General features: G+C 41.5%; 1 protein-coding gene across 5 annotated transcripts in view; it reads left to right on the top strand.

The window, feature by feature from the left end:
- LOC110527748 (tubby-related protein 1) overlaps positions 1-12,094 on the top strand; it is a 21,020-nt gene extending 8,926 nt beyond the window's left edge. The window contains exons 1-15 of one of the 5 annotated variants that reach the window (XM_036983243.1): positions 1,728-2,048; positions 3,190-3,243; positions 4,114-4,150; positions 6,883-7,000; positions 7,212-7,331; positions 7,446-7,559; positions 7,835-7,948; positions 8,163-8,324; positions 8,411-8,499; positions 8,949-9,116; positions 9,355-9,467; positions 9,592-9,700; positions 9,974-10,072; positions 10,289-10,460; positions 10,703-12,094. In XM_036983243.1, the coding sequence (XP_036839138.1) occupies positions 3,197-3,243; positions 4,114-4,150; positions 6,883-7,000; positions 7,212-7,331; positions 7,446-7,559; positions 7,835-7,948; positions 8,163-8,324; positions 8,411-8,499; positions 8,949-9,116; positions 9,355-9,467; positions 9,592-9,700; positions 9,974-10,072; positions 10,289-10,460; positions 10,703-10,836 (1,596 nt within the window). In that variant the 5' untranslated portion in view covers positions 1,728-2,048; positions 3,190-3,196 and the 3' untranslated portion in view covers positions 10,837-12,094. Of the gene's footprint in view, positions 1-1,727; positions 2,049-3,127; positions 3,244-4,113; positions 4,151-4,394; positions 4,691-6,882; positions 7,001-7,211; positions 7,332-7,445; positions 7,560-7,834; positions 7,949-8,162; positions 8,325-8,410; positions 8,500-8,948; positions 9,117-9,354; positions 9,468-9,591; positions 9,701-9,973; positions 10,073-10,288; positions 10,461-10,702 lie in introns of those variants that run through there. The other 4 variants (XM_036983241.1, XM_036983242.1, XM_036983244.1 and 1 more) reach the window with 4 other exon arrangements.

Raw genomic sequence — 12,094 nt, 5'->3', positions numbered from 1 at the left:
CATAAACCCCCCCCCCCCCCCACACACACACAGCACCACATCCCTCAGTTATAGTCAGCCTGGTGTACTGTCTCTTTAAAATCTTGACACCCTCTCCCCAGCCCTGAGGTCATTGGCCTTCCTTAGGCCGTCTGCCAAGTGCTGTGTTACTGTCAAGGGTTTACAGAAATGCCAGCAAAGCTATTAGTCTATACTTCTTTCAACAGGCAACGGGCTGGCCAGTGTGATGGGGCATACGGAGAGGAGAGGCGAGAGAGGAGGCGTCTTTCATTCAATAGCTTGAATACTGATTTACTGTTGAGACACAGACAGGTGCAGTCTGCAGATGTATACTGTGTGTGGCCTACAGCACTGTATACCGCAAGTGCTGAATCACAGGAGGTTGGTGGCACTTTAATTGGGGAGGACAGGCTCATAGTGATGGCATGAACGGAATCAATGGAATAGTATCAAACTCATCAAACACATGGTTTCCATGTGTTGGATACCATTCCATTCACACCATATGAGCCGTCCTTCCCTCGGCAGCCTCCTGTGGGCTGTATACTGTACAAGTGATACTATCACAACTACAGCACAACTGATTATGCTATGAATACTGCTAAAACTACTAAGAATAATATTACCACGAGCAACACATTATTACAACGACTTATTCATCAGTATTATTTGACTTACAGTCATCTCCGAAAGTATTGGCATCCTTGATTAAGATGAGCAAAAAAGACTGTATGAAATCAATTATACAAATACTGAGCTACATCCTCATTATCCTAGCAAGGGGAGAGGGTGCCAGAGTATTGAAAAGTGGGGTGCCAATCATTTTGACCTCAATCTTTTTGAGAGAACAAAAGTATCACTTCACAAAATCTCTCTCTGAGCAATTGTATTAGTATAATATATATATATATATATATATATATATATATATATATATATAACTGAGAGAATAAATGTATTACTTAAAATCTCTCTCCGAGCAATTGTTAAATATATAAAGTTCAACTTCTTTGGAGCATACAATAGTCAGTATTTGTATTATTTATTTTATACAGTCATATTTGCTCATCTTTATCAAAAGGTGCCAATAATTTCACAGTTGACTGTATAAATAGCACAACGAATGAAAATCGTGAAAAAAGAGCCTGTGTTGTTACACGGTAGTCGACAGTTAGTGTAGCCGAAACGCAATGTAAGTACACATTGTTACAATGAATGACACATTATCGTCATGCAATAGGCTTATAAAAAGATCTAGCTGCAACGTAAAATCGATTCAAATGGCTGTATATTCAAATGATTGAGCAGAATCTCTCATAAATCTGATGTGCGCCCCCATGTGTTATCACTGGCTCCTGCAACACTTGTGGTCTACTGATATTCAGCAGCATCTGGTGGTAGAAAGTAGGAACTACAACTATGCTTCATATGACTGTTGCACGAAACACCACTCCTCCACCAATGGTAAACACACACTGGTTCTCATTCATATATCAGAATGTATGTTGAATCATTTTTTTCTTATGCTGGTCCGGTTAGGGAAACTCTTATAATAGAGGTTGACAATCCAACCCTATCAGATCTCCCTCTTTCTTCTAAAAAGGATTGAAAAGTCCCCAGATGGTGTAGAGCTGATTATGGTAAACCATAGTGTAGGGGGGTCAGGATGTCTTGTAGTGTCCTGGTGGGGTGGGTGGTAGTGGAAGGGACAGGTTGCCCTGCTGGCAATCTGATTAACAAGTAGTGGTGGAGAGGACTAGGAGTTGTTGAGTGGACCAAATCCTTTGTGGGCAATCCTATTAAGAGGTAGTAGTAGTAGTAGTAGTAGTAGTGTGCAGTGGAATAGAGTGGAGTGGATTAGTGAGGTTGAGGGGACCTGTTGCTCTGTAGACAATCATCTTAGTGAAGTGGTCATATGACCAGCCCACATAGCCAGGATCAGTATGAACCCCTGTGGGCAGTCATACAGTGGTGGGCTAAGGGGAGACCACACTGACCACAGCACAGAGCACATCCAATGATCAGCATCTACTTGGAGCCAGTCAAAGGTACATACGTGTGTGTGCATGCATGTGTGAGTCTGAGCTTGTGTTTATGCCTGTGTTGAGGGGTCTAAAGTGCGACCAATTTGGTTGCATATGTGACGAAATATTTGTCTGTGTGACTAAGAGTTGTATTTTGGGAGCACCGTGCGACTAGGAAAGCAATATTACACATAATAATTGTTGTAATGCTAAGGCATTGCTGTACCGTGGTTTCCGGGTGCCCTAGAGAAAAATATTTGATAGCGTCATGGTTGCGCGATTACTACAGGGAAAAACGGCTTGCTTCTAGCACAATCAGGTCAAAAGACCTGGCCCACAATTGATGGCGCAACATTTCTTTCTTCCTATAGCGGACCCCGAGACCGCATTTTCCATTCATAAACCATGTCGTGGGCAGTTCTGAACTTACTAGCGCATCGTTAACCATTTGGTTACACTTTGTTCAGTCATGTTACCTCATTGGCTAGCTAACATTACCAGTATATCCAAACATTTGGGGCCACAGCAAGAAAGGAAACTGGATTTATAAATATATATTTTCTGGTTCCCCTAAATTTAATGTGGTGCTCCTAACTTTTTAATAAAAAAAAAAAAATTGGGAGCACCAGTGTTATCAATGAAACATTTGAATTTAGATCCCTGCCTATGTTTGTCTACCTACATGTGTGTGTGTACATGCATGTGACTTTATTTACATATAAAGTAAGATTTTTAAAATTTAACTAGGCAAGTCAGTTAAGAACAAATCCTTATTTACAATGACGGCCTACCCCGGCCAAACCCTAACACGGATGACATTGAGCCAATTGTGCGCCGCCCTATGGGGCTCCCAATCACGGCCGGTTGTGATACAGCCTGGAATCAAACCAGGGTCTGTAGTGACGCCTCTAGCACTGAGATGCAGTGCCTTAGACTGCTGCGCCACTCGGGAGCCCACTAGCACCACCATTTCAATTGAAAAACACTTACTGTACTTACTGGATCATATTTTGAAATCATAGGCTTACAAACGAAAATAACGTGATTTTCGTCTTCATTTGTTCTTAAGAAGGGTTCTTCCCTCCTTTTTCACACATGTCCAGAACAACCATCCACTCCTCGAACACAACCACTTTCCTTCTATGATTCCTACCCCTCTCCTCAGGACACTCATGCCTCTCCGGAAGGAAACCCTCAGAGACGTCTGGACAGACGACCGGTAAGATCTTGGTGCATGTCTTAATATACAGTGCCTTCAGAAAGTATTCATATCCCCTTGACTTATTCCAAATGTTGTTCTGTTACAGCCTGAATTCAAAATGGATTAAATATATTATTTTTCTCTCCCCCATCTACCAACAATACCCCACAATGACAAAGTGAAAATATATTTTTTTAATGTTGCAGCCACCACTGTGCTTGAAAATATGGAGAGTGGTACTCAGTAATGTGTTGTATTGGATTTGCCACAAACATAACACTTTGTATTCAGGACAAAAATGTAATTGCTTTGTCACATTTTTTCAGTATTACTTCAGTGCTTTTGCTTTGCTGCAAACATGATGCATGTTTTGGAATATTTTTATTCTGTACAGGCTTCCTTCTTTTCACATTGTCAATTAGGCTAGTATTGTGGAGTAACTATAACGTTGTTGATAAAACTGAAGATCAATCCTATCACAGTCATTCAATCCTGTAAATGTTTTAAAGTCACCATTGGCCTCATGGTGAAATCCCTTAGTGGTTTTCCTTCCTTAGGAAGGATGCCCGTGTCTTTGTACTGACTGGGTGTATTGATACACCATCCAAAATGTAATTAATAACATCACCGTGCTCAAAGGGATTTTCACTGTATGCTTTATTTTTTATTTTTACCCATCTACCAATAGATGCCCTTCTTTGCAAGGTGTTCAGGAGGGTGCAATGTTACAGATATACATCATGTAGAACAGACATTACACTATTTCACGAATAATAATAAATAATGTCAGCTCAATGCATCTCAATGTCATATATGGCTTGCCCAAACCTATGTCTGAATAAATGAATTATTAAACAGTGTCATGATTTTTAAAAATTGATTCCACAGGTCTCAAGAAAGTCAAGATTTATCCACTCCACATAAGGTAAAAGACAATCATACCAAGTTTTAAAATACAAAAAGATACTTACAGCAGGGTGTGCCTTTGCTTACATTTTTAAGACACTTGTTGTCCATTTACATGTGTGTGTGTGTGTGTGTGTGTGTGTGTGTGTGTCGTTTAGTTCCTGTGTTGTGTCCGAGTCAAAGTTGGTTAGTAATGAGTCACATCGACCATTACATTCACCATTCACAGGGGGGGGGGGGGGGGTCCGTTACCACATGTGTATAACGGACCTGTGTTTGTCCTCTGTCCTCTAACACCCCTCCTCCCCCGCCATGTTGGTTCGTTCCGTTGACGTGTCTCTGCCTTTGGAGAGCTGATGACTTTACAAATAAATCCTATTAGCAACTTTCTGCTGATTGCCAGCCATTGAGTCCCAGGCTACTTACTATCTTTATTATCTCCATTGTGTTGAATTGCCCCCCCCCCCCTCTTCCTTTTAAACTAAAAACTTTTAGGGAAAAGAGGAGTCTGTAGTTTGTTAGAGCTGAAGTCACTGGCCACACAATGTCTGCAGAGAAGGTAACGTTATCGAAACTGTTTTGAGGGGCTTTTCTTGTCGAAGGGACGCCGGAGAGAAGGAATACTCGCGATGGGTCCTATAAAGTTAATAACATTTCTCATATAGCATTTTGATTAATTCGGATATACTGTAATGGTGTATACGATGACTACGGGTTAAATTACTTGCCCTCTTGATTGCTAGACAATTCAGTGGATAGAAAATCGGTTGACTAGATTATTTAAACCGAATACTCGAGTGATCGAGCATGCTGCTGTGGTATTGTTACAGTTCTAAAGTGGCTGGTTTACCCCGTCGTGAGTAGCCCTTGCTCAGAGGAGCAGGACCGGAGCCTCCTGTTTCGTAGCGTGAGGCAGCTTCAGTTAAAAAGGACACCCTCTGGATGCGAGTCTATCACAAGGCCCCCAATCTATAATTTTAACGTGCCAAGCAGAGGTGCATCGGGTCCCATTGGTATCACTCGGCCAGCGATCGAACTATTACACCTCCAATCGCACTTTAACCGCAAGGCCGTATTGATGGTTATGTAGAATTGGCCACTGGGCTGTGATGAGGCTCTGATACATTTGTGAGGTAACATATTTGCTGTGATGTGGGAAAGGGGGTAACCCCTTTCCCACATCAATGTTGACTGTCATTCATGAAATAGCCAACAATCTATTTGATGGACATATTCAGATTTCTCTTGAAAAAAATCCATGATGACCGTTTGGTCTGCAGGCCGCTAGTGACAGCTGGTCTGAGGTGAGGACAGAAATAGAGCCACATCTTAATCGGATTACTGTGGCCATCCATCGCTGCCCTCCGTCGTCAGTCCGTGTTTAAATGAACAGAATAACCGTGACTGACCTTATTCCAGTTTTCTTGGGATGCTGTGGTGTGGTGTGGTGATAGTTGGTTTCTGGTCAGTTGTCCCATGAAAGGGATTGCTGGGAGTAGTGGGAGGCTGACTGACATAATACCAGAGCGAGTGAATAAGACTGATTCAGAGAAAATCTGAATGTGCTTGCGTGTTGAATAGAGTTGGGTTGGTCGCTGCACTTCCAACTGCACACTTCCAACCCCCCCACTGCTACATTATAATAATGTAACTTCATTTTTTAACACTGGATGTGACAAGACATGTTTGTGATTGAGGCAGGTGACTAATGCTTGATTGTTAGGTCACTGTGTCAGAAGGGCAGGTTACATAATATAGAAAGTATTACCTAGAATATTAGAATGAGTGTTATCTGTGCCAAATGTAGACATTACTGAATTGGCCACTCTTTCCTTTTTGAAAATGAATCGGTTTTAAGAGAATGTCTTGACAGTAGTAAAAATATATAATATGGGATAATCAAGTATACTGTGTTTATAGAAGTGTGATTTGAAATGTACAGTGCTTTACTTGTTTCTGTCTCCATACATTTCTGCTTGCACCTTACTGTCTTTTGGATGGTAAGTCACTAAAATCTTCATGCTCCTGCAACATTTACTATTGGCATACACTGAGTGTACAAAACATTAAGAACACCTTCCTAATATTGAGTTGCACCCCCCTTTTGCCCCCAGAACAGCCTCAATTCGCCATGGCATGGACTCTACAAAGTGTCAAGTGTTCCACAGGGATGCTGGCCCATGTTGACTCCAATGCTTCCCACAGTTGTGTCAAGTTGTCCACTACCCAAAGGGCATCCAGACCATTCTTGATACACACGGTAAACTGTTGAGTGTGAAAAACCCATCAGCGCTGCAGTTCTTGACACACTTAAACCGGTGCACCTGGCACCTACTATCATACCCTGTTTAATGGCACTTAAATATTTGTCTTGCCCATTCAGCCGTTGAATAGCACACATACACAATCCATGTCTTAATTGTCTCAAGGCTTAAAAATCCTTCTTTAACCTGTTTCCTCCCTTTCATCTATACTGATATAAGCGGATTTAACAAGTGACATCAATAAGGGATCATAGCTTTCAACTGGATTCACCAGGTCAGTCTGTCATGGAAAGAGCAGGTGCTCTTAATGTTTTGTGCACTCAGTGTAAAAGCATGGTTCATGCAAAAGGCTGTTACGCACATACAGTAGATCTTAAACGTAGGATTTTGTCCTTACTGCACAGCTGTGTCATCTCTCTCCGGTGTCTGCCCCGCTCTCCTCGTCTACTCTCTGACTCTTCTTCCTGCAGATAATGCTTTCTATAAGCCAAAGAAGAAGGCCGAGTCAGCCAACCCAGCCACCAATGGTGCCGATGCCAAGCCCAAAAAGAGCAAGAACAAGAAGAGCGAAGAGCTGTCTGGAGAAGAGAATCCTGCTGTTCAAAGTATGGACTGCTCTGCACAGTTTAAATGACATATCTTCAAATGAGACATACGCAAATGATTGGCAAAATGCTGGTGATCCACAAATAAATAATTTCTATCTGAGATAGTGTGCAGTATCCAAATGTAATGAATTAATATGGCTATCGCTCAAAAGTATATTCATTTCTTTTGGAGGTCATCTCTCAATTCATTTTTTTTGTTGTCAAATAGGTGGGAAAAAGGTCAAGAAAAAGAAACCAGACGGAGAAAAAACAGAAAAGGAAAAAGTGAAAGGGAAAGAGAAAGACGAGCCAAAGAAGAAAACAAAAAGTGTGCCAAAGAAAAAGAAAGGTAAGCAGTCGGCAATATATAACTGAGATGATGCTCTGCGTGGAACTGCATGTTAAAGCATCAACATTTATTTCAAACCCAATTAATTAAAAAAAGTCCCCTTTTCTGATCAAGGTTCAGATACAGAAGAAGATGATGGGGAAGAGACTCCACAAAAGAAGGTAAAGAAAAAGACCACAAAAGAAGGTTCTGACAAAGATGGCATGGAGAAGAAATCCAAAGCGAAAGGTGGGCAGGAGTTACTGAAACAACAAGAATACAACCTGGTTTAAGAGGATTCGGTAGGAGATTTCTTTGCGAAATGTTGAGTGAGAGGAAACACTAGGAAACCGCACAGCCTTACGTTGTCATCACCAAACAAGCTGTTGCACATTACACACCAGACCGAATGCAAATATGTATACAAAAATACAAAACGCGTTTCAGAACTTCTTTTTGTATAGCACTGGTGAGAAAATGGCATCGCTTGAGAGGTGTATTTTTGCCTCGCGCCTTTTTTTCAGATGACAAAGAGTATGACAAAAAAACGAAGAAAGACACCAAGAAAAAGGAACCGGCTTCTCTGTTCTGTGTAAATGGAGATAAGGATAAGTCAGACTCCAAGAGCAAGAAGAAAGGTAAGTGTTAACACTAGCTTTACGTATTGATTTTAAACTGCTGAAATTTTAGGGGTAAATAATGATCGATTTGATGGTTGACAATCTCTAACCCATCGTCATGTATTATTTGTGTCCCACACCCATTTTGGAAGAGAACACATTGCAATAATGTTACAGCACTGTAGGTATACTGAGATATGATCATAACCTGGAGTGCATTCTCTAAAACCAGCAGCCAAATCTGATAGTGATGACAGTGAACCAGAAACCAAGTCCAGCAAGTCAAAATCAAAAAAGAAGGAGAACGCCTGCCCGGCATCCATGTTCGCAGCAGGGGGAGACAAGGACAAGGACAAGGGTAAAGACAAGAACAAAGACAAGAAGAAAAAGACAGGCAAGTGTTTTCTGCTTTAATTAAATACAGCCCAAATGTTTGGGTGTCTTCCTGCCAGTTTTCCTAATGTTTTATTTTTCTATCAGCCAAAGCATCAGAGAGTGACGATTCTGACTCTGAGGCAGAAAAAGGGACAAAAAAGAAAAAGGGAAAAGGGAAGAAGAAGAAGAAGAAGGTAGGTTTGTGTCTGCCGGTCCCCGTTTAGTGACTAGGTTCTCAATTCAATCCGTATCGTATAAGTTCAGCACTATAGCAAAATACCAATTGGACTGTAAATGCTGCCTATGTCGGTTCGATCAGAAATGACCTTTTACATTTCAAACGCACTATAGTGCTGAACTTCTGCGATTATGGATTGAATCGTGACCTAGGTCACAATGTTTCCACTGCACAGTGATGGTTTGTGGGGTGGAGTATACAATGCTGCATTCTTCTGATCAGGGCTCCAAAAAAGATAACTCCTTGCCTCATCAACCACGCTGGATAAGAAAGTCTAAGGTCTCTCCCCTCTGACCTTCTCCAATGCATTTAAGAAACAGGCAGAGAGAGAGGATGAAAATGTAGATAGAGCCATGTATAAATTAACCTACTGATAATCCAGTTTTTTTTCTGTCCCACATCCAGGAGGAGAGGCCTCCATCCCCGGACATTGAGTTTGACAGCCTGGAGGAGTTTGTCCTGCAGCCAGCCCAGCAGGGGGTGACGGTCAAATGCAAAATGACCCGGGACAAGAGGGGCATGGACAAAGGCTTGTACCCTACATATTATCTCCACCTCGACAATGAAAAGAAGGTGAGGCACTCCCGGAGGTCCAATTTAGGGGTTTGTGGATCTCTATTCTGTCTGTCAATGTATTATAACCCACAAATGTGGCTTCAGATGAGTCACACACCGCTTTTGAGGTTTTGGTTTCAAAATTAATCTCGATCTGAGATGGAGCCAACGTGAGCTTAAAACCAAGTTGTGGATTTACGTTATGATATGCTTTTGAGGAATCATTGTCCAGGAGATTTATTCTGTGTTTTTACAGGTCTTTCTACTGGCTGGGAGAAAACGAAAGAAAAGCACAACCTCCAATTACCTTATCTCCATTGACCCCACAGACTTGTCTAGGGGTGGAGAAAATTTCATTGGAAAGTTGAGGTATCAGTAACCTATAGTCATAGATCAAAACTGTAACTTGTCTATAAAATACATAGTATTACACCTGGAATCATGCATTTCATAAGCTCGTTGCATTCATGGATTGATTATTTACACTCCATAGGTCCAATATGATGGGCACTAAGTTCACAGTGTTTGACAATGCTCTGCATCCAGACAGAGCTCTACCAGACATGTCCAATGCTCGCCAAGAACTAGCAGCCATCATTTATGTAAGGCTTTGACATTGAAGTACTCTTTATGAAGGTTTTATAAGTAGTTTACAAACTGCTAATTATTTCTGTATAGTTGAGCCATTCAATGACTCTTTAATGGGTTACAAAGGGTTAGTGAAGGGGCTATAGGTACTTCAAAGAAACATTCTTTGAAGTACCTATAAGATTATAATTAGAAAATCTTATGTTAAATTGATAAATGTGGGGTTCCCAACTTCCATAACAATGTCATTCCTATTTCCGCGTATCGCTCTGACCTTTGGTCGACAGGAAACTAATGTCTTGGGAATAAAGGGCCCCAGAAGGTTGACCGTCATCATCCCAGGGATGGGCAAGGACAGTGAACGGGTACCCATCCGACCTCGCAGCGTAAGCAAACCGTTGTTGTACAGATGTCATTCTGCCTGTGTTATGGATGAGAATGAACACCATTGTCCTGATTTTAAAGGTCTTGAATGAGCAGTCTTTTGTAGGAGGCCACATAGTACATCGGATGGTCTCCTTTCACCGCAACATTCCTCATTATCCATATTGTTAATGTGACCAGCCACGCTGCTGCGTTTCTCCCACATCCCTCTTCCTCAGGACAACAACGGTTTACTGATGAAGTTCCAGAACAGAAAGATGGACAATCTGATCGAACTCCACAACAAGACCCCCACGTGGAACGACGACACGGCGTCACATGTGCTGAACTTCAACGGCAGGGTCACACAGGCCTCCATCAAGAACTTTCAGATCATCCACAGCAAAGATGGTGAGAAGAGCCTCAAACCGAAAAATCATCCACAATCATAACATTGTGTACATATTGCTTATATCTAGTAACTATCGTATACAATACCGGTGGATGAAATTCCAAGAACAAAATAAGGTGAATAAGGTTGAAATAAAGTCACAAAGCTCCCAAATACAGTATATTTTCTGGGAGTTTTTTTGTTGCAAAAATTTAAATGTAAAACTGTGTGTACATTGTTTTCATTTCTTTTCTTTTTCTAGAGGCCTATATTGTGATGCAGTTTGGACGAGTAGCAGATGATGCTTTCACTCTGGACTACAGCTACCCCATGTGTGCGGTGCAGGCCTTTGCCATCGCTCTATCCAGCTTTGATGGCAAAATAACCTGTGAATAACAGGAAACCATGGGCCCCTGTGCCGCCTCAAGCTGCTGCAACTCGTTATATTACAGATGCACACTACCAGAAAGAAGAATTTCCTTCACCACTCAACATCAGTGCAAGGTACACAGAAGGATGGACGTCCTAGACGAGATGGGAATCCAAGTGCATTTGATAACACATGGACTGCCTTCTGGGATTGTTTGGTTTGTTTGCGTCTCATGCACAGGAGGCTGCTGAGGGGAGGGCGGCTCATAATAATGGCCCTGAACTGAGCTGACGGAATGGCATCTTGAAGACAGCTTGGCTGTCGAAACGTTGGTAATTAAATTTTTGCATCTGAGCTCCTAGAGTGTGCGGCTCTCTTTTATTTTCAGGAATGGCATCAAACACCTGGAAACCATGTGTTTGATACCACTCCACTAATTCCACTCCAGCCATTACCACGAGCCCGTCCTCCCAAATGAAGGCGCCACCAACCTCCTGTGGTATCATGATAATGATAATCATAAACTTTTCTGGGAACAACGTTACTTTTTCCATAGGAGATCCTTGCTGATGCTGCATGCATGCAAGGCTGAGCACTTGAGATGTGGTGTGCTTTGGCATTACACCATTTCAGTTTCAGGGGATGCAGACCAATTGGGGAATGAAAGTAACATCTGAAGACTGAGAGCCTATCTCCCTCCCATCTACATCAAGGATTTTATAGTATAGTACATGTCCAATTCATTCTGTTGTATTTCGTTTGGAAGGCAAATCCGATCATGTGTAATCTCAAGTCCATTGGTAGAAAAACTGCGTGTCTACGTGGACTTATTTAGGCATACTTGTTCTTATTATCAGTAGGGTTACGTTTGTTTCCATGCATTGTGTTATGTCAACATTATGAAATTGACCTTATTTTAGCTCAATGTGTGCTTATCGGATATCTACTGTATGTTCATGTTAGGGATTTTTATCACCAATATTATGACCTCCTTAAACAAATTAGAGGTTTCATTGTGAACACTTAAGAGGCAGTGGCACAAGGCAATATGCTTGTACCAATTGACTGTCGACAGTCACAAGTATTTTACTAATCTCATTTGCTGTTCTCATTCCACTCAAGCAACAATTTTGTTGTTCTGATACCTGCCTTTTTATGTTCTCTCTATGTACAGTTGAAGTTGGAAGTTTACATACACCTTAGCCAAATACATTTAAACTCAGTTTTTCACAATTCCTGACATTTAATCCTAGTAAAAAATCCCTGTTTTATGTCAGTTAGGAT

Source organism: Oncorhynchus mykiss, chromosome 7 (genome assembly GCF_013265735.2).
Source record: "Oncorhynchus mykiss isolate Arlee chromosome 7, USDA_OmykA_1.1, whole genome shotgun sequence".
In the NCBI taxonomy this organism is placed as follows: Eukaryota; Metazoa; Chordata; class Actinopteri; order Salmoniformes; family Salmonidae; genus Oncorhynchus; species Oncorhynchus mykiss.
The sequence above is the reverse complement of the archived record's forward strand: the minus strand, read 5'-3'. Positions and strand labels throughout refer to the sequence as shown.